The 22,830-nt window shown below is 46.4% G+C and overlaps 1 protein-coding gene across 9 annotated transcripts in view; it reads right to left on the reverse strand.

Moving 5' to 3' along the window:
* The window catches only part of MBNL3 (muscleblind like splicing regulator 3), an 89,211-nt gene that overhangs the window by 23,612 nt on the left and 42,769 nt on the right, over nucleotides 1–22,830 (reverse strand). For all 9 annotated transcript variants that reach the window (XR_011338371.1, XR_011338370.1, XR_011338369.1 and 6 more), the window contains exons 3-4: nucleotides 9,312–9,476; nucleotides 1,339–1,539 (exon numbers count right to left, since the gene is read on the reverse strand). Coding sequence is in view for 5 of the 9 variants with exons in the window: in XM_069867633.1 (XP_069723734.1) it covers nucleotides 1,339–1,539; nucleotides 9,312–9,476 (366 nt within the window). In the remaining 4 variants the exon portion in view is untranslated. The remainder of the gene's footprint in view (nucleotides 1–1,338; nucleotides 1,540–9,311; nucleotides 9,477–22,830) is intronic.

A 22,830-nucleotide genomic window follows, 5' to 3' on the forward strand; every position in this document is an offset into this window, starting at 1 on the left:
ATTAACTACCAGTATATTCTAAATCCATGCTCATCTTGGCTAGTACAAACAGCAACAGGGGCAGCTGGTGCTACTCACAGCTGGTTCAGGGCATGAAAAAAACCGCAGAGTTACTAAGGCAAATTACCAAATGCAAGCAAAGTACAGAATTTCTGCAGAACAGAAAGTGACCCCAGGAAGTTATTACCATTGTGCCAAAACTTTTGAAGCTCAGGATTCCTCCCCCTGCCTCTAAAGCTTAAATGCTAACAACTCTGCCATTTGCGTCTCAGTTGCATTATGTATTTGTTATGGACCATACTCTCAGTCAGGATATCCAATTCTAAATGTTGCATGCTGCAACATGCACTTTTTCTTAAACACGAGGAGCTTCTTTCACGTAAGTAGTCTCACTGCCCTCCACAATAAAATTCTGAACCTGGGGTTGCATGACAGTGAATTTAGTTACACTGCAAGTGTTTGTAAGGTGTTATCAAAACTCCTAGCTTTACAAAGATCTGGTGGATCCTTGTAAGTTACGAGCATTGAAACATCAAAGGCAGAGAAAAAGGCTTCAAAAAACAGAACTGCAATGTTTCCTGGTCCAAGGAACTAAGAGAAATTGTTGAGGACTATAGCTTGTGGCGTAGATCACGTACCAGTGCACTATCACACTGAGCGTGGGGAAAGGCAAAACGTCATATGAGAGCGGAAGCATTCAGCAAGGCAATATCAAGTACATAACACAAAACAATGTGTTTTGAAATTACACCCTTCTCCGCTACCTTCCTGTGTTATAATTTACACCTGCAGGGGCCCCTGAATTCAGGTCTTCAGCCATTATCTCCTGCAGAGCCTCTGCTTAGGGTTTGAAAGAAGTTTACAACTCCTCGAATGCTAAGTGCCAGCATGCCCAGCCAAGCGTGGGGGGAGAGGAGATGTCTTTCCAATGCCTCATACCCAGCATTCCCAACAGCATAATGCTTAAAGCTTTCTGTAAAAGCTCAGTAAGGCCCTCTGACAACAAGGGAAGTGTCTGTTACTTCCAAAACATCTCTCATTCAACGGCAGACCACCCACTCACATTTTTTAAGTGTGGCAGATCACACACAGGAAACAACAATCCTGGCCCTGCCCTATCACCCAGCAAAACTGGCAGAGTGTTACCACATTTCCAGTGCCTTCCAAGGATTTGGGATCAGGCCCTGCAGGAGAGTCTGCTCAAGCAGTGAGCAGTAGCTCTGTGTTAGGAAAGCTCAAATTAAACTTTGCACGGTGTCATCCTAGCAGAGAGCAACAAGTTGGACCCACATGCCCTGTTCACTCCCATCAGCAATATCCGATCGGACGTCCAAATACCTCCAGTTTATCCGTACGCATCAGTTTCTGCCCAGCAGAGCCTCCTGGTACTGTAACAGTAGGATTTCCGGAAACCAGGACAGGAGTATTTGGTAAAAGCTCTGCAGGAACCAAGCCCATCCCAGGAGAAACATGACTCAGGTAGGGACTAAAAGCCATCGTGGGGCTTGTTGCAAGCGATGGAGTCACAGGAAATGTTGTCTGTGTACAGAAAGAGGAAAAACAAAACATGAGTGAAAAAGCTCTGCCTTGGAGTACCCATCAAAGCTTTGCAGCCTTTCAATCCTTTCACACAATTTGATTAGCAATATCAAAATGCTGTGCTCTCCAATCTATTAATTTATTGCGATTTTCTTGTGATCCATGAGTTTCTCCTGACTCACAATTTGTGACTCATGCCTAACACAAGTCATCTTTATTTGCCAGATCAAAGCATATTAATGATCTCTATAGTTTAACAACACAATTAAAGATTTCATGCCAGCAATTATGGCAGGCCCAAATTAAACAGACTTCTCATTCCCAAATAAATGTCTCTGCTTCTGTATGTGTACGCTGTAATGCTGTACAGAGACCTCAAGGTATGCTGTAGCTTCAGGACCTAGAAATACCCAACTCCATTAGCTACATGTTTGAATTCACTATCAGCCTGCACTGAATTCCACGTTATCACAGCTACCGTGGCTCAGGTAGACAAACAGGATCGTTTAGAGTTAGGCGAGGCATCTCTGCTACAGGACACTTGAAGGTCTAGCATTCTGCACCTCTGAGGTTCATTTGACTGTTGACAGCCTCCAGGCAAAAGCAATTTTGCAGGAGTATCCCAAGCCTATGATCCAGGTGAATGGTAGCAAGAGGACACCAAACTCACTAGTGTTACAATATGCCAGACCTCACAGCTCTGGCAAGAGTAGGTGGGTTGTGGGCTCAGAAGAGCCATGGACAGAGCACACCAGATGAGATGGCCCAGGTGGGCAAGCACAAGGTCCAGGACCCCAGCTATGCTGTGAGGAGCAATGTCCCCATGGGAAAACAGAACAAGGAGCCATTAAGGTCTCAACTGCTCCTGATCCCTAAATCGCATCCAGCAGACCCTGTCAGCACGGCAGAACATCAGTGCCAGTGGCCTAAACTGCTCCTGCAGTGCTGGTCTGGGAAAGGAACTGCTGTTCTGCCACGTAGGTGAGATTACACAAAGTTCCTAAGCAGGTGCTCAGTTTAAAGTCTGTAAATAGCCCCTATAGCCAGGGAGTTTGTGAGACTTTAAAGCACTGGATCCGAGGTGTGTTTGAGAATGAAACCAACTCCAGCTGATGAAAAATGCCGCCCTCCCCAACCCCTGCTCCCCAAGCCCCCGAACAGCAGAGCCTGCAAGGCAGCACTCCTTCTCCCATAGCAGGGGCTCGAGCACCCCCAGAGAAAGGAACCTGTGACTTGCAACTGTTTTTTTTCCCCTCTGTCACCTGCTCCACTGTGAACTCTGGGTTACAGTTAAAGCTGTTCATATTTGCAGGCGTACATGATGCCATCCTCAGTAGCTGAAACCTCTGCCCAGCAACAAATGCAAGTGTGCTTACAAAATCACCTGGGGTATTCTTTTGGCCGCACACATCATCCCCTCCCTACTTTTACTTTTGCATCTCTAGTCCTGTGGGTTTCTAAAAGAAATCACACAAGGACAGTGTGTTTCTCAACAGCATCTTCATCCCAGTACTTTCGTAAGCTAGGGAGTATTTGGCCTGTTATGGTGTGGAAGAAGCTAGCCCACAGCAACACCAGCCAGTCTGTCCTAATCTGTATTTAACTTAACGATGCCCCTTTCCTAAGGTCAGAGTGACAGCAAGCAGCTCCTGAGCTGGTACAAAAGGGGACGACAAGTCACTGCTAGCACACGTCCCTCTTTCTCCTCCACAACAAAGAGACAAGGCCTCCTGAATCACTAGCACTGGGTGCTTTAAGTGTAGCAGAACCAAATAATCCTCTCCGGGAGGGATTTCCAATTTTCCTTCTTTTGAGTCCAAGTCAGGCCCCGCTTCAGCTGATGGGAGATTTGAACCATTAAATCCAGAGATCCTACAGTCTACAGCCCTTTATTAAATAATTTTCTTCTCTCTCAGTTCTCTGTGGCTCCCAGACATTTTACACCTTTTGCTGCTAGAAAAGCTCTTGAAGGATCTTCAAACACTGTGACTCCCTGAACACCCTAGTGAGAAGGGAACATTGTTAGACTTTTATTTTGCATGAGCACCCGTTATTACAGTGATATCTGCTGAACTACTGCCACTATTCACACCATAAATGCTGTTTTAAGGAGCTTCTCCAACCTGGCCAGTCTGCACAGGGTTATGCTGATGCCCAACACACATTGTCAGCACTCGTTTGGCGTACGCATAGTAGCCTAAGCCTTGCAGCTACACGTGGCTTGCACAATGCACCCAATACACGCAGAAGTCCTGGACACCCTGACAGACTTCGCTCCAAAATTTTAGGAGATCCTTTCAGAATATCCTTTCAGATCCTGTCTGGGCTGGAACACAAGCAGGAGTCAGCCCAAGAACCTAGCTGGTTTATGAGATGGAGGGGAGATGTTCCTCCCACTGCTCAAGTGGAGAATGCCAGGGCATTTGTGCAGCCAGGGAAGAGGGCCTGCAACACCTCACACTGAGTGAATTCACCAGAAACCAGTGGGAAAGGGCGTGAAACATTAGCGAAGAGATGACACACCAGCCCCTCCACTAAAACCATGACTAACTGGGAGGCAGGTCCTGCTCCTTGAAACACAGTCCCCATCTCTAAGGCTCTTCCCTCAAAAACAGCCCCTCTCCTTACTGGGAACAACTAGCAAGAGCTGAGGAATCTGAAGCCGAGTTGAAGAGAGCAGAGGAAGGATGTCCACAAAGAGCAACTGATGATCTATCAATGATCCTGGAGACATACAGAGGGGTGCACGAAGGAGCAGGATGGGGTTTTATTGCTGCTGGTGGCCATTCACCCATTTCCAGGCCCTGGCATCTGCTGCTGCGTTCTCAAGGTTTCATAACTGTTCCTTCTGCCCGCCTGAACTGTCTGCCTGGTGCCGCTGAATGAAAGCGACAGCTCTGCTCCACACCCTGCCCGTGGGCAGGGAACTGACACTGAGCAGCCACTCAGGCATCTGCAGCGGATGCACAGCCAGAGAACGAGCAGATCTCACTCAAAACATTAAACCTGGAAGCACTGGGGTTTTTAAGTCTGAAGTGTGCCAAGTGCACTGAAAACTGCTCCTTTGTAAGCTGGCATCAGGGAGCTCTCTATTGCGGCTGATGAGGGGAAAAGATGGGCTGCGCTCACTGCCAGCCCCGACTGTCTTGAATGGGGAAATCCAGTCTGGCTCATGCAACAGTACCAGTAATAAAGATGCTGCCAGCCAAATCTCTCCTCCCTTTACATCTGTGCAGGTCCCCCACACCAGGTCTGTCCTGAGGGAATTTGAATGAGTTTCTTCCTTGTAGCAGAACCCAACTGTAATTTTTATTCCAAAAAGCAATGCTTTCCTCAACATGCCTCCCATCCGCCTCTTGTGATTGCACCCAGCCAGGAGACCTGATAGATAAATATTATGACTGCACAGAAAAAAATAAAAGTCTCAGCTTAGTCACTGCTGCGCCCCAGGGCAAAACAGCTGGATTGAAAGTATCAACACTTACCCCTGCTGCCCCCTTTAAAGCTCTCACAGTTTCAGGAAATAAAGGTGCAGGTCTCCTTGCAAACTACCTTTTATTAACCATAGCACATGCAGACACTACCAGCAACTCCTGAGCAGAGGGAAACAGGTTACAGTGCAGCAGCAGAGGGGTTCAGACCAGTAACAGCTCACAAGACTGGTTTACTGAGTATTAAAATGCTTGTAAGAATAAAAAAAAGAAAGAAGCTGAAATGGCTGTTGTGAGAACACATCTTGGGGGAGGGCTGCCCAGGGCTCTAACAGCTTTAAGCTCTTCATAGATCCTGAGCACAGGAGCTGTTGGCTTCAAGGTGTGACCAGAGAGAAGGGACTGTCCCAGGGAGGGGTATTTGTCACCAGCAGTGGTGACAGAACCTGAACAGCTGATTTTGTTAACAAACTAGAAGTTGCATTCAATTTGCCTAGCAGAAATCATGCTAAAGCCAAAGAAGAAACACAGAGCAGGTGTGAAGGGGAAGGCAGAGGAGTAGCTGGTGTTTTGTCAAACACAAGTGCTGTCTCAGCCGAGAAGTGTTGATTCTGAGTTACCTCAGACCCTAAAAAGGGAAGGCTCGAAAATGAGAGATCCAGTAAAAATACAGAGGTGTTGATGGCCTGAAGAAACAGAGACAGGTCGCTCCTAAGCAGCTATACATGGAAAGCACACATGCAAAAGCAGAAGTTTTTGTTACAGTCTGGTGATAGAAATGTAGAAGACAAAGAACTTGTACTGACAAGGCTGAAGACCCTGATACTGGAAACACAACCGATGCTGTTCAGAAAAAGCAAAAACCTGTGTTCCCCTCCAATGCAACTGCTTAAGCCTGGCTGTAAAATCATCCCTCTAGCGTGAAGGCTGAGCACACTGGACTAAACCCAACTGGCCAAAGCATCCAGCTACCTATCACCACAGATGCTTGTTTCCCCAATCTGACCACAAAAACAGACTCCTAGCTTAAATGATCTCTCACTTGTGGTTTGCTGCAGAGTACAAGTCAGGAGTTTACACCCCACAGCATTGTCTCTTGGCAGACACCAGCTCCCAGGTGCACCAGGTTACGTGTTTATTCACTCCTAGTGTGCCTTTGACTTGAGGCTGAGATATAGATCAGGTTTTTGCTGTATGAAACAAACGCATGTCCAAAACACCTGTTGAAATCTGCTCCAGCACTTCTTCCAAGCTCACTGGGCAAGCAAGTTGGTCACCCCATGCTTTAACTACTTCCTCAGCACCAAGGGACGGCAGCAGGGTCCTACTCGACTCAGAAGGAGACATAGAGCTGGGCTAAAGTCTGTGTTGTCTTCAACGGCACGGGTGAGTCAGAGCTGTTGAGTTTGTCCTGGCTACAAAGAGCATGACAGGCAGAAAAACAGCCCAGAGGGCTTCCAGCACAGCTCAACCAAAGTCAACCGTCAAGGTGAATTTGGACTTTCAAAAGTCAAAACTGTACTAGATCCTTCCTGCTTGGCACCCATATGGTTTCTCCAAGGTCTCTCCCAAACAAATATACCAGGCTGAGCAAACATTCTGCTACGTGGCCTTGCCTGACTCACTTTAAAGTGCTGTACGAAGCAGTCCGTTTAAAACCGCATCATGGGCACCCAGCACTCATGTGATTCTCAGCTTTGCACGGACCATTAGTAGCCACATCAGATTGCTCCCAGAGACTTCACGGGAATAAGCTCGCACGAGCAACTGTTAACTCACACCTAGCAGTCTTCCACGAGCAGCATGCAGCTGACAGTCCATCCAGGACACTCTTTTCCAAGCAGCACCTTCATTAAACAGCCACCACCAGGGTCCTGGCTCCTGGTTCAACAGGAAGACAGGCTCTTGCTGGATGTCAGTGGAGGTGTAAGAAGATCTAGCAGCGAATGTTTAGATGCAAGCTCACAGACAGACATATTCAATGCCATTTCAGGAAGCACAGTGAAAAGTGGCTACGTCAAGCGCTCGGTTACGTTGTGGGGTTTGTTGTTTTTTTGGTGGCTTTTTTTTTTTTTTTTTGATACAGTAGCTTTTCTGGGAAAATGCACTTTAAAATCTCTAAGCCATTGTTTTGAGCTATTAAGCACGCTGTTCCAAATCTCATCTCTGGCAAGCATCCCAATTAAGCAGGCATCCCGTTGATCAGCTTTCTGATCACATGGGATTTGTTCTGCTGCTGCATCTGATATAATACTTTCTGCTTTGAAGAATTTCATGTGTAGCCAGAAGGAGGCCCCACCCTTCTCATCTAAGAGAGAAAAGGATTTTCAAAGCCTGCTTCCACTGGCAGCATCTTCAGGAAATCAAAGGCAGGTGAAAGAGCAATCTCTTGTTTGTCCTGAAATTGGTGTGGAGCAAGTCAGGCAGCAGGAATTAGACCAAGAGCTCGTTGACTATAAGCAAAGTGTGGGAAAGCAGGAAGAGAGCAGTCATTGCAGAACAAATTCTTATTTTTCTTCTTTGCCCACGTTTCCCTCATGGCACAATTTGGGAACCAGGGACTTTTCTCATCAGATAAGGTTACCTTGGAAATGAGAGCACTAACCAGACACATCGACAGATTCAGTCTCAGAGGCAATTTAAAAGACAGAAGTCAAATTGCAGGAGTGAACTGGACCTGCAAGACTGCAAAAGGGGAAGATGGGAACTTTCCAAAGAGGAAATCCCAAAGATGTTTTGAATAGTTAGCCAAAGAGCATCCACTGTGAATTCCCCACAGAGGAAAACCCCAAACAGGAAAGGTTTGCTTTTGGTTCAGGGCTAGGAAACCATTTTGGGGGAATTCAGGATTTCCTTCTGATGTGCACGTACTTTCAAATTCCACAAAAAGAGGTGCAAAGATGATCGTAGATTAGAGCTTAAGGCTTAGAGCAGCTAAAGATGTTTTCTGTGGCCCAATCTCTCTTCTGCTTTACTTTTCCATCTGCAAATGGGAAGAATAAACAGCTTTTTCCTTGCATTCATGGCAGGGTGAAGATAAAGCTGCTGACACACACACAATGACCAGAGTGAGGGTGAATGTGCAAAAGCCTTCCAGAGACAGGAGGAACATGCCAGACTGGGGAAATGTGAAGAGACATCAGCTAGCTTTCCCCAGTGAATCACATCTCCATCATGAGCTCTTCCACCAAACAGCACAACAACCTCCAACAAGGAAGAATGCTTCACTGGTCTCTTGTGAGGATAAACCAGGGACACTTGAGCTTTTCAAAACGGAGGTGAGAGATGTCAAGTCTGAAGCCTCAGTTGGGCAGAGAAGCAGGCACGGTAGGTGGGACACCAGGAGGCCAAGTACAGGCTGGAAGAGTCTGTCTGAGGGATCCAGCCAGACTTCCCACATGGCACAGCACATGGAACCCCACCCAACAACTGCTCATTGAGTGCACACTGCCCAGGAAAGACCTCAACTTTAAATGGAGGATTCCTAATTGGGCTCTCAGTTAAAAGTATGCAGCTTGCTTATGTCAGCACCAAAGAGCTGCTTCAAGACCTTTGACATTTCTTAAAATATACACAGTGACAGACTCAAACTCAGTCGACAAATGTCACCCAGCCAACAGAGACAAACCATCCTCTCCCTGGTTTAACAGGGTTCTCCACCCTGGAAGCCTGTTTTAACCAATACATTAACAGCTGTGAAGGCTTCTCTGAACTACCTGCTCTGCAAACACCCATCTCCCACAGGCTTCCCTGTCTACCTGAAGAGAAGCAAATCTTTCCTGCTGTTAGCATAAAACAGAACTACCGTGAAATACAAGTGACAGGGCAGTGACATTAGCACAACCCTCTGCTGGGACAATGGTGATGAAATGGGTCTTCATTCCCAGGCAAGCCTTACAAGCTGTATAAGATTCATCTTCCCCAGTTTTAGCCTACAAATGCAAAGCATTCAGTCCAAGGGAGTCAGCTGGCCTCTTGCCACAGCACAGAAGAACGCCAGCATCCTCACCCCACTGTAGAATAGTTATCCAAAATAGGATCTGTTGGAATTAAACTGCTAAGGACTTCTGGGACGGGCGTGAATCACCAGGTCAAAAGTCTACCTGGCATTATAACCCTTCTGCTTCATGCCCTTCCCACAGCTCCTCAGGTACCACAGGAAAGGGGAGCCACAGTTTGCAAGAAGACGTGCAAGTAGCATCTGACATTTGTCTGGAAGTGCTGCCCAACTCCATGCAGCACCAACAACCACCTCAGCAAAAGCAGAAGGCCGGGGCCTCCATAAGCAAACAGGAGAGAAACAAGAAGCAGTGCGAACCCGATCCACTGCTGTTAACTTACAATGGGCTGTAGCTGCGCGCCTGGTAGCATGAACTGCATTTGCTGAGCAAACATGGCTGCGGCTGTCTTCTGCTGGATCAGGTTGTTGCGCCCATTTATTTCAAGTTGTGTTTTTAAGTGTGGGGGAGGGTGGAGATATTTGCAGTTCTCTCGGGTACACCGGCCCTAAAAAACATAATGAAACAGCATTTCAGTGAATGTAACACTCAGGGCAGCCAGGGAAATTTAATTAAGGATTGTTTGGGTTACTGGAACAACGCAAGCATGGAGGAGGAGGTAGCTTGGTAGCTACTGTGCTGCTTCTGTGATTGAAGCAGTGCAATACTTGGGCGAAGAGAAGAAGCAACATGACTTCTCCTGCTGTAACATTAACCAAACAGTACCAGACTAAGCCCAAAAGTTAAGCTTCCTGATGCTAAAATGATTGTTGTAAAAGAAAATAATGTAACACAAATAGCAGTATTTTCAGAAGCTTGTGGCAACCGTTCCAGAAACAACAACAAAAAAATCCCATTTGCGTGTGTGGGTTGTTTTTCCCCTCCCTCCCAACACCAGACCACTTAATTGGCCCTGACAACCAGACAGCAAGGAACAAAACCGTCTCCATCACTTCCCCAGCTGTGCTGGGTAAGACATTAAGAGCACAACTTAGTAGAGCAGCACCTCTGATCCTGACTACGCACGTACTGAGATGCTGAGAACTGGTAGTCACAGGAGGAAGAATTGTAACAATTTCTTTGTGCTTTCATTTGTTAAAAGCCACAATATTTTCCATTGCTGACTACTTCCCCCCAGTAAACATAAGCACTAGGGAAGCCAGTGGCTACTAAAAGTAAAGGATCACTGATTTTATAGATCACCTCAAATCAATGGAGACCTGCTCCTAGAAGAGCCCAACAACCCAAGTCAAAAGAAAGAGACTTTCTAATGATATTTTTTGCATCCTATCAATCCAACAGCACCAGATCCCCAGCAGTGAGTTAACTGCTCATAGGCCCCAAGGACATGAACCTTCATCACCAGACACTTCTGTACATATGTGTAACGTGAAAGTAAAATGGCACCAGGCCACTGGCTGATGCTCAGACAACCCAGCACTACTACAAGGTAAATAACTGCATTAATCTGGAAGGAGGAGACTCATCAGCACTAGGTAGGTTTGGGTCATCCTTCTCACATCTTTCCTGCTGCACAGGACCAGGTCCCTCCCAGGTCCTTCCCATCACCTTGGGATCCAACAAGAGCCCAGCATTCAGGCTCAGAGCATAATCTGCTGCTTCCCACCTCCACAGCTTCTGTGGGGCTGCTTGGGTTGCTGCAGGCCAGGAGCAGACTCCACAAAGGAGCAGGTTGCTGATGGCCCAGTAGCTGCTCTATTCTAAGCTGCAGACTTCCAGGGCTTACGCACCAGCCTTAGAAATTGCTCCTGGTTCAAACTTGGCACAAGTGCTTTGGGTTGGGAAAACACTGTTTTCTATCAAATTTGGAGTAAATCTGTGTAGATGTGTCTACACTGCAGGAATAGAGAGAATGAAAAAAAGAGCTCCTGTTTTTTGTAAACAATACTTACATGGCTGCCTTCAACTTGAAAAGGACTTTGCTTTTCCAACTGAAATTTTGCTTGTCACTGATACTGGCTACCCCAGCTTGGTGTGAAGCTTTGTTCTACTTTTTTCTCAAAACACAGTTTGTTTAATTCCAACAGGGGGTTCTACAAACAGAATGTTTTTACTACCAACAAAAAAAGAAAGCCCATACAGCACAAGGCCTTGATCCTGCAGACAGAGCTGTGAGCAGAAACCAGTGCCCACAGAGTGCTCCTGCTGCCAATGAGGGCACGTTTTTGCAAGGAGCTGAGAGCTGCGCAGATGATGCTGCAGAGCGAAGGCTGTGAAGTGCCACACGGCTGTCAGTCAGGCTATTAGGGCTTCAAAACTAAATGAATCACCACTGCACTCAGATTCAAACCCACACCTTCAGTGTAGCTCCTCCTTGCCGCCATTTCGATCCTGAGCATCAACCACTGCGTTTCACCAGGATGGGTTACAAGCCACAGCTGAGTCAAGTTGTCCTCTCCAGCACCACAGTAGGTTCTTCATCTCTCAGACAATGCATTTTAGGAACTGATGATGTGACTCACATTGACACAGAATGTTCCCAGTTTAGACATCCAGCTATGAACCAGCTTTCAAGATGTCTTACTCTAAAGCAATGGGCACCTCTAGTATCCTCTGAGCTCCAACACCGGCAGGGGTGAGCCCTTCTACCCTTCCAGAACAACACCCACAGTTCTCAGTACTTCTCAGCAATACATACACTCTTCCAGACCAATTTTCAGCTCTATGAAAGCTGCCAGAAGGACAAAGGAATTGCCATTATTCACTTCTGAGGACCAGATGCAACACAGCAGGGAAAACAACAGGGAGCTGGTAGCAAATCTGCTGCATGGATACTGGGTTGGGGACAAATAAGGACAATTCCATTTCATACCTAGGTGGCCTAGGCATACAACATGAGGAAATACAACAGGACAGGCCTCAGTATCAAGCCCCTAAATTTCAGATGAGCATCTTTGTGCTAAAGGGCACTGTTTTGCTGCAGTGATTGTTTTGCTGTGGCTCCAGCACACTGAATGCTCAGCACAGGGCAGAGGACAGTCCCAGCGATCTACTGAGACACTCTCCAAGCTGAAGCACTGCATCATAAAACACCATCCTAGCAGCTGCAGTGGGTCACAGCACGAGCCAGGAAGGGACACAGCATTCAGGACTGACTTGTGTCAGCAAGCGGCATGCCGAGCCTGCTGGGACCAGTGCAGCTCTCCCGTTGTAAACAGAGTTAACATTGCTGTTAACTTAGCCTGAGTATTGACTCCAGGGAAGGCGCATTCCCAACCTGTCCCGGATGGCACGTGAGCTTGCAGCCAGGGAATCACCACCCAGCAACAGACTCTGCTGCTGGCCTTGGTAACATGCTAAATATAACTATATTTTCTGGCTCCTTGCAAACTGGAAGGAGTCTGAGGGACCATATTTGTCAGCTTCTTTGCCAACTACAGCCAGGAGGAAAAAGCATATGGACTGCACTTCCCAAGGCTTGAAAAATGGATATCAAAAATAAATCATTAAAAGATTTTGTAAGAGCATTTTCTCCCCCTTTCTTCCCACACACTCTCCCACCCTTACAGTAGGCTGCTGGCATGTGATTGACTCTTGTGTTGCCAACTTAAGTCATGCTGTGATGGCGCATACTGTAAATGGCTGGCATCTGACACTAGCTAACGTGACAGCAGCTTGCAGTGCAACAAAGCCAGCTGTTTCGAGTGCAGCACGCTTAAATCCAGTAGAACAACCTGCATTACACCTGGCTGTTTGGAGTCTGCTGGGCTGCACCTTGTCATCTGCATCCTAGCTTGGAGGGATGCACTTAAGAGCATGCCGGCTACTGCACCAGGCTGGATGGACCTACCCTAAACATGCTGTACGAATTCTTTGCTCTCTGGTTGCCAAACTGTGCTGCAGAAACAAGGCTTCCAGCACAAAATCAAGGCTTGCTCACGTTTACAAGACTAATACAGTTTGTTACAGTCTCTTTAATCCTGGACACCAGCACGGGGGCTCCATAGAAGACCCACATTTCTGGTTTTAATGACTGCACTGTATGTCCTGTCAATCACCAGCAGTTCTCATGTGAAAAATCTCTAAGCATAATAATAACATAATCTCTATGTTGTTCTCCACACACTAGAGACTGCAGTAGGCTTGTGCCCTGACTGTGCTGTTTTTTCCACAGATACTGATGACATGTGCAATGACTGACAGCAAAAAGAATGAAAAGAGACCAGGCAGGGAAGGATTTCCATGTTTTGCACAAAACCAGGCACCAAAACACAGCTTGTCTACATAACTTCTCCCTGCATGAAGCAGCAGATTTCCAGCCCTCCTAAGAGGAACTCAGTGGGGAGGCACATTCAGAGATGTGCTGGCCCTGCTTACTCAGTGCCTGTCGCTCCAGGGCTGAGGCACGAAACATTTTCTGCTTCCCATCCCACTCAGCACATGCAAACACAGGCCTTCTCCTTGTTGGGGATCCTCACGCCCACCAGAGCTTTGCGTGGCTTTCATATATGCAGTACAATCTCAGTCACCACACTGTCTGCCCCTGAATTAGCAGGGCAGGCAGAGACCAGGCTGCAGAACTGCCCACAAAGCGTGAATTCTCAATGCAACAGTGGAAGGCAGAAAGAAGGGAGCTCTGGGCTTCACCCCTGTGTCCGTGCAGCACAGCTAAGAACATACACTGAGCAGCATATGCTGCACCAGGTCTACCCTTACTGCCATCTGCTCTCTATGAAAAGAGAGGGACTGGGACACACAGTCAGTATCTGGTAATACCTAAGCCCAAGTTCTTCACCCATGCTATGGGGAATGGCAGCTTCAAAGTTACCCTCCCAGGAAAGCAAACAACCAGGGCATTAGGAACACAGTCCATCTACCACTCTAACTCAAGTGCTTGGTGCTCACTTTGGTTTGTCCCTAAGCAATTTGCTCCAGGGCTGAGCAACTGGCACACTGGCTGGACTGTGTGGCAACCCTGCCACCTCCAACACTGCATCGCACTCCTCTTTCTGCACAGGCAGAGAGCTGTGCTGGAGGGAAGAAATGAGAAGGCTGTCCACCTCACTTCTGGAGTAAACACCTTCCCCTTGGCAAACAACATCAAATAGCACAGAAATAGCATGTTTTCAACAGGGAAACAAAGCAGGCTGGAGCTGACAAGTCAGACTGATCATTAGTGAGTGTTACCTCTCACAAATAGGTGTTCACACAGCCAAGCTGTCACTTGCTGCAGTTCAAAGCCTAGCTCTGTACGTACCTTATCTACAATTCTTTTCTACAGACTAATGAAATGTTAAAAGTTATGCTGCCAACTGAGTCAGGGAGAAGTACAACCTTGCAACCTCCCTTGAACATTGACCCTGGCACAGTACATCAGATAATTTCTGCTTAATAGCAATGCTTTTCTCCTCGCAGTGCTGCAATAGCTCACAGTTACAGAGAGGTTTTAAAGTGTAATTTCGTACAAAGCACTCCTCGACTGCGTTCTCATGGAAGGCTGTTAGCCCACCTACAAGGATCCTAAAAAGCAGGTCTAGAAGGACACATCACCCCTAGGACTACACAAATCAGCTTCACCTATTTTCTTTATACCCATTACTTGTATATTTCCCAGACGAGGGACTCCAACACATCACTCTCCCTGCAGCTGTAAAGTTTTTCCTGATACTCAACTGCAGTTTTGATCCTCCTGCAACCAAAGCCTAAAACTTGTCTTACCCTAGAGGGCCAGAACAGGAATTATTCCCCTCCTCTTTGAGGGAGGGCCCATACTTGAAGGCCTCAGTCACATCTACCTCCCTTCCTCAAACCTCTCTGCTCTAGACTATACAAACCATGCTCTCTCAACTTGGTGAGCAGGGTCTCCAAGCCATTTATAGGGCTGTTCCTCCAGCCAGCCTGCATTCCTGCTGAGGTACATGCATACACAGGGCACTGCACTGCAGCTAACTGCTCATCAGTGCGGTAAGGAAGATTTTGTCCACATGTCCTGCTGATGACACTGCTGCTTATACATCCCCACATGACATTTTCTTTCCTTCTAACAATGTAATATTTTTCATTCACTCTCAACTAGCTTTCTCCAGAACTACTGCCTACCCAGATATGCTGCATCCTGTATCATGCAGCCAACTCACTTTAATGCAGTATTTCTGACTACTTTTCTTGGACTCAAACCCTTTTTTAAGAACTATTTTTCCAACCTGTCAAGACTATCTTCAACTCCACATCTAGTTCTCTAAAATGTCTGTTATTCCTCCCAGCTCAGAGCACCCTACCAATTTAACCAGCACACTCTCTCTATTCCATCATTCAAGTAATCAGAACAAAACAAAATCAGTCTTCCAAGCACATCCTTCCAGACTGCCACTAAACTCAGTTTTCCAAGCCGTTGTGCGCTGTCACATTAAAGTTTCCCCTATGCTTTCTTCCCTGTCTTGTTTGGAAACTGACTTGTGCCACGCTAATGCCAGCAACTCCACCCTCACTATCTCTCCAAAACAACCCATCTCAAAGGCTTTCCAGTTCTACTGCTTTTTCTGCTCCTCTCTGGACACCTGCAGGGATGCATGAGAGTTAGTGCTCTGCATCTCTCCTGTGCCACCAGTCCTACTTGCCATCAAGCATGCATTTGTACACAGCGTTGTGTACAAGGAAGCTGGTGGTCTGAAGTTACTTGTAACGGCAATAAAAAAAAGTGCAGCACAGCTTGCTGCTGACATTTTTCAACTGCAGCTGTAACACCCATTTACAGAGAGCAGAAACACTGCTGTTATGGTGGGGATCCAGCTGTGAACAGATCATAGCTGAAAAGAAAACGCAAAATGTATCTTCTAGTTAGCGTTACCAGATGGCAATCAGCCTCAAAGGGAAAGGAAGCAATGCAGACTTCCCATCATACAGAAGTTTCAATTTCAGCGTATGTGGATAAAAATGCTAGAGTTAAGGTTAATCTGGTAGTTTCCAGATAGGGATGAGATAGACTCTGTGAAATGAATGTTCTAGCTAGGAATGAGTATAGTTCATGAATTTATAATTTGCTAGAAATGTGATTCTTACAACCCATAAAAAACCACAAACCACAGTTTTGCAATATCACTACGATAAGCTTTACCCAGCTACTTTGCACTTCCCACCTCTGGGTCCAAAGAGCCACCCCACTGAGCCTGCGCAGACAGATGAGAAGAAAACTGCTAAAAACACCTCAGGTGTTATTTTGGCCCAACTCGGTTTTCTTGCGGTCACTGGAGAAACCTCTCCAGATATGATGCTGTTCTGAAAGATGTTCTGAGCTGCAGCAGCTGCGTGTCAGCTCCAACCCTGGGCTGCTCAGGCAAACAGGGACACGTCTTTTGTCAGGGTACAGAGGACAAGAATTAGACCTGCCTTTTCATAAAGCTTCAGTGGAAAAACCTGAATATCTATTGCAAGCTCCCAGGGCTACGAACGCTTCCAGTACTTTCACAGCAGCCCCAGCTTGTCACTGAAACAGCAACTGAATTTCATGGCTTCAATGAATGTCAGGTCAAGCCCTTTCTGAACAAGCCTAGACTTGATTTTGACTGAAATGAGTGAACCTTCATGTTTTGCATGATTTCAAATGAAAGCAGGTGCCATTCAGCAGCTACGACAAGAGTTCTGGGTCCTTTTGAACTGAGCTCAAAGAAAAACTCGGTGGCATGTGCAAGTGCAAGGCAGTGAGAAAACCCTCAGAGCAAACCAAGCAGACTCCCTGCCTTCACCCTGCTCCCGAGAGGCTCATGCATTTTGCACAGTCCCAGTCTGCCCCATTCTCCTCTCCCTACAGCTGTGGAGGAGAGCTAACCAACAGGTAAACAAGTAACTGTAGGTGTCTGGGCTTAAAAAAAAGTTAAATTCCTCTGCAACTTTACAAAAGCAGGTCAGACAAACACAGCCAATACAGTCCAGGTAGGGTCTAACTTGCTTCATGTCCAGTGAGAGAGGAAAAATGCAGAAGGCATAGGAAGCAGAGACAGAAATTCCTGTTTCTAGGACACTGGAGCTGTTCTTCAGCCTCCCCCTTTCACCCATGTGACTGCTTTGCTGGGATATTTTTGCTCTGCAGGGAGAGGGAAGGAAGGACAGGAGGAAGAAAAACGTCAGCATCATTTTTGCAAATGTATTCGAGCCCAGACAAAAGCTGCCAACAGCCAGCTGAGGGGACTGCTGAACAAACACTGCCAGAGACCTGCAACACCTCCATCTCTTTTGTCACCTGGCCTTTGTCTACGAAAGCCAGCCTCTAGAACAGGCACAAACCAGGGCTGAAGAGGTTGTGCTCCTGCATGCCACTGGCTGTGGGGAATACGCTCTGCTGAAGCCCTTTCCTCCACCACAGGACTGGGAAGGAAGCTGCCCCTTGCCACCAGGCACACACCCGCTGTGCACACCATCTACCCATCGCACAGCTGGATAGGCCTCCATTTACAGGCATGATGTGAGGAACAGCAGCACTCAGCTCAAAGCAGGGAACACACTTCCCATCACGTGGCACAAACAGTGTGAGCAGCTGACCAGTTCTGCCAGTGTATCAGAAAAACAGAAGTATACCAAGCACATCACGTTGCATCAGCTCACACCAGGGTAAGAGACAGTCATAATATAAAACGCTGGGAACAAATAGATGCACAGCATGGACAAATCCTTCTGCAGATATCAGTCCTTTCAAATAGTGTGTATGAAACGGCAAAGCACTTGGACAGGGGGCTTCTCAAGATCAGATGCACTCTGCTGGGATTCAAACACGCTTATCTAGGACTCGCTTACGAAGTCTGCAGCCTCAAAATGCTTGTCAAAATTGTTTTTGTTACACAGCTCATACCAGAGCAGGAGAGAAAAATAAAGAGGCAGTAGCATTTCAACATCCTATCTCCCTTTTTGGTATCACCTTAACCAGTGACAGTTACTCACAGCTGTTGCCAAGAGCTTCAAACCACTGAACTCAGTAGGCAAAGGCAACTCCACACAGAAAGGACTGCTTATTTGCATGGAGCTTGAGTATTTAAACAAGTACCATCACCCCACCATTTTTTTTAAATTTTAATTAGAAACAAGGGGGGTGGGGAAATGCAACTCCTGTGTTCCAGTAGACTCTAAGCAGCCAGAGGCAGCCTGAACTCCCAAATACTCATTCACCTGGCAATTAGGGAAGCCAAGAGCTGCTGTGAGTGAAGTTTTACTTTTGCACACTGCTGAATACAGCAATGTTCTGCTGAATTTCCCCAGGACAGCACAAAGAGATCGTGGCTGTCCTGCTTTCATGCAGGATTTTCATTCTAAGCTGTTTGTTATACTTGAAGGTTCTTACAAACTCAGAGCAGTTATTTTGTTGGGGAAAAGCCCTGTAGCTCCTTCATTATATTTTTACATCTTGACAACCCTTTCCAGCTCTGTTCTCCTGCCAAGCTCTCTTCATTCAGGCCAATGGTATGCTCTGTTATGCTCCATGAAAAACGTGTATTGATTTTAACATTTTTGGTTTGTGGAACATTTTTGCTTGCTCCAAGCAACGGACAGTGTTTACCAAGTCCAAGAAGTACATATTAAGAGTAAAGCCCTGTCACAGTATATTTTTTATGAGCTATAGAAGAAAAACATATTCATCTGAGAGATTACTACTTGCAATGAGCAGCAATCTCATTTCACAAAAGAGAGGAATAAAGACTTCAAGCCCTTTTCTTTTGTGTCCATCGATATATCTTGATCAGGCTACATTCTGTGACCTGCATCAGTCTGTTACAGCCACATATATGAAATGAGGTGAAACCAGCCCAGAAGAATCATCAGTTTAGAGTTCTGAACTGATCACGTTTAATGTCTTCCAAGTATTATTCCACTACTCTCCCAGGTTCAGGAATGTTAAAAGCAAAATAGAATACTTTTCTTCAATACAGCATCAAATACAGGCTCTCTCAAAGTGAAATAAGCTTTTACAGACAGCCCTGGCCACAGCCCTGCTCAAGCAACTGATCAATAACAATTACGAAGGAAGGCATTTAGTGCCCAGTAAAGAGAGCACGTTTAGGAGCATGGTTAGCCCTGGGATCACTGCATGTATTTAAAGCAGGATGTAAAGCAGGTGACATCCTGCAACGTTAATATTCCTGGAGGTGAATGTTTCAACGTGGGACTATTTGTAAGAAAAGAAATCAATTCTACCTGGAAGATAGAAAGACTAGCATGTCATTGATTTTTCTTCTGCAATACATAGCAAGAAAACCATACCAGCTTCTGGAACAATATTGCACGAGTTCCATATTAAAAACCACCACAAAACCTCACAGAAAAATAAACAAAATAAAGCTTCTAATAAGTCTCCCACCTTTCATTTCCCTCAGTTCTGTCCCTTCCGACTGCTATTACACCAGACCAGCTTTTGAAAATACCAAGTGTAGCTTCTCTTGTCCCTTAAACCACTTTTTCATTGCAAATCCCATAATCCAATTCTACAACTTTCACAGGCTGATTGAATCTGTCAAGGTCATATAGAAAGTTGATGCTTCTGACCTTCCTCTACCTACAGTGGCTGTTGAATATTACAATTGCAGCAAGCAAACCACACGTAGACAGAACCAACCAAAGTACATTAAAGCCCAGGAGAATAAATGTTAAAGCACCGTGTTCATGAATACAAATATCAGATGCGTGACCACCTCCAGCAGCCTTGCTCCTTGAGTTTACACAAGGGAGAAGGCAAACAGGGAAGCGCAGAGATTGCTAACTAAGTGTCCGACCCAAACCCTTCCTCCTGTCCTGCAGAGGGCAAAGCCATGCTCAGAAAACCTTATTCTCAGTGTGCTTTGGAAACCAAAACGAAGCTGCAGATAAAGAGGTTTGTGGGTGGCTGGGTTTGCTTTGTTGGTTTGGCTTTTTTTTTTTTTAAACTTGGCAGAATATAACAATTTACCAACTGAGGATTAGCCCAATTTTTGTTTGTGTCGTTGCTTTGCTCAGAAAGCAGCTGCTTAATGGGCACAGATTCCTGGTTTTCAAAAAAAAAAAAGAAAAAACTTTAAAAAATAATTACTTCTATGTGGACTGACAAGTCCCAGGGAGAATCTTCAACATGGAAAGAAAAATTCTGCAGGATGTGCCACCCCCTCGAGGGGCTGTCTGGGGGCAAGGCAGGAGCGCACTGAGCAGGGAAGGATGCTGAGGACTTCTTCCGAGGCACACCACTGCCCTTTGGCTGGAAACATCAACAGATGTCTTAACAGGACATGATAGTCCCTCTGTGTATTAGCTGATGCCACTGGGGAGGTGACTGCAGGGAGCAGGCAAATGCAGTGCAAGGTGACGCCCAGCTGCCACTGCAAGTCAAGATTTGCTCCCAGATGTCCACCAGAGCTCAGGGGTCTGATGTTCCAAGGCAGACGACACTTTATTGCTCTTGGCTGAGATCTGACCTACAGAAGAGCAGCAGAGAGCAAAGCCGGCTCCCCTTGCCCCTTGCTCTGATGGCTGCCGACTGATGTCCCCAGCTCCTCTGCTACTCTCACTCCTCTCTGTCCCATCGTTTGATTCCCTTCACTGCTTCCCACTCATCTCTTCCCTCCAGCCACGTTCTCCCACAGTGGTGCCTCTCTGGCTACAGTTAGGTCCACCAAAGACCAAGCTGTGGCTTCATGCTCCTTTTTCAGCCTGATACACCGCGTTAGGTTTGTGCACAGCACTCCACCTTCCTTTGTTCCAGATTAGTGGAGAAGATACCAGACCACCAGGAGAAGGGCTGACCAAGTGCCACCAATGCCATGTGCTCTCACCCATCTCCAAGCAAGGACCCCAAATCTTTCCAGCCCTGGCCAGGCCTCAGATTTCACACTAATGGTACAATGAACTTGTTGCTGATCAGAAGATTAAAGGTGCAGATACAAAAGGCACCTTCAGGAGGTATCTTGCAGCCTGCTCTAAGCACAGCAGGACAGGACCATGCATCGTGCACAGGCCCTGGCTTCCAAAGAGGGTATCCAGACCAAGCAACATCAAATCACAGCCTTCCTTCATCTAGGAGACAGCAAGGCTTGAAGAAAAAGGAATCAAAACAAAGGGAAAAAAAATCAAACAAAAAGAAAAAAAAAAGCCCACCTTGCCCTAGGCAAATATTCTACCTCAGTTAGCTTCTGCAGACTGATCTATTTAGTGTGTTCCTTATTACAGCCAGTAACGTATGCGCACATAAGTCACAAAGGGGATTTTTCTTTTAAGAAAACACCTTCAGAGCTGCTCTTTGAGAAGCGTGGGGCACATGAAAAGAGATTTGTGACTGATCTTTGCTACCATCTCAAGTGAAAGGGAAGTTAAGGCAGGGTGTTTGCTTAGACTTGGGCCCACGGAGCAGTGCGGTAAGCTGCACAAACAGGACAGGTCTTTTTCCGTGGAGGTAAGCATGATGGGCTGGCAAAGCCCAAGATAGCGCACTGCCATGTCTATGGGTAAATGGAGAATTTTGCAGTTACAGAGTTCTGCACTAAAACTGCAAGCAATGAGCCGTATTTAACTGCAGTTCACATGCACTAGAGTCACAGGTAGCACAGGGGCAGCCAGCCTTACGGAATGGGATGCCAAATTCTGTGTCAGTATCTAAAAATATGTTAATTTAAGATTAACTTATTAAAACAGCCTCCATCTGTCCCAATTACAAAATTCCTTGCAGACTTCTGTTCCTCCAGTCTTTTGTCGAGTCTCACGAGGAACTGGTCTGTGCAGATTCATACCATCTCACTCAGCCAAAGCATCTTCGCTGTGCACACTCAAGTAATAAACTCTTCCCAGGACAGAAGTCAACATGGAGGCTGCAAGGCTGAAAAAGGCTTTCTGCTCACCCTGCACTCTGTGCTGACCTATAGACCCAGAATTCAGAGCCACTATGTGCTGCAGAGCCCAAAGACCCCCAAATCTAGAAACCGTTTTTCTTCCTCCACACAATGCCAGGAATGGGCAGTAACAGAAAACATACTTTGTAGAAACTAAGATTTCAGATGCTTAAAGGTTAATTCCCTGTAGCCGCTGATTAGATCTGTTCCCTCCTCCATAACAAGAGCTGTAGGGCAGGACACTGAGAAGGTTGCACAGCCTTACTGGGTACATATATCCAGTTTCTCCTGCAGAATGCAACTTTCGCCCTGCCAGAAATCCTGACCTAAATTCTCCTGAGTGGCACTGGTCTAAGTGCCAGAACAGCTAAGAAAGGAATGTGTTGTGTGTATGTGTGTGTGTGTGTGTGCGCGCACTGTTTCCGTTCGTCCGTCTGTCCCAGCAGACCAATAGGAATGGTACTGATCAGGGCTCTCATTTCATTTGCTTAGGTTTTCAGAGTTTGTGTTTTTAATAACTGCATGATTCACTTATTTAGGTTTGAGAGCACGAGAAAAACTGAGGGAGGTAGAAGCAATTAAGACATATTCATGTGGACATGCTTGCTTATTCAGGCTTCAGCCACATAAAGCAAACTAATCAAATTACTGGGGCGGGATGGTGGTGGTGGTGGTTCTGCCCTTTCTGCATTACTGCTCTGCTTTCCAAACTCTTGCCATCATGTTCGACTCTGAGCTGCTTATCCTTGTCCTGGTCACTGGTGCAGTACAGACCAGCTGATGCTCAGCCTTTTGAAGACAAGGAGGAATGCAAAGACTAGCTTTTAAAGGCTGTTTTTTATTAGAAAGCAGTCTAAACACCAAGACTTCTTTTAGGCAGGCAGGCAGACACTGACCTCATGGATTCCGTTTCTGTCACTGACAAAAGAGACCTTCAGATACAGCACAAATCCTCCCTAAAAGGGCAATGAGAAACAGACTCTTCACTACTCTGATCAGGGACAACTGCAATGCAAATATTCATTTGTTTCTAGGTGAGATGGGCCCATAGTGGATCATGATAGGAGA

This window comes from Phaenicophaeus curvirostris, chromosome 13 (assembly GCF_032191515.1).
Source record: "Phaenicophaeus curvirostris isolate KB17595 chromosome 13, BPBGC_Pcur_1.0, whole genome shotgun sequence".
Lineage (NCBI taxonomy): Eukaryota > Metazoa > Chordata > Aves > Cuculiformes > Cuculidae > Phaenicophaeus > Phaenicophaeus curvirostris.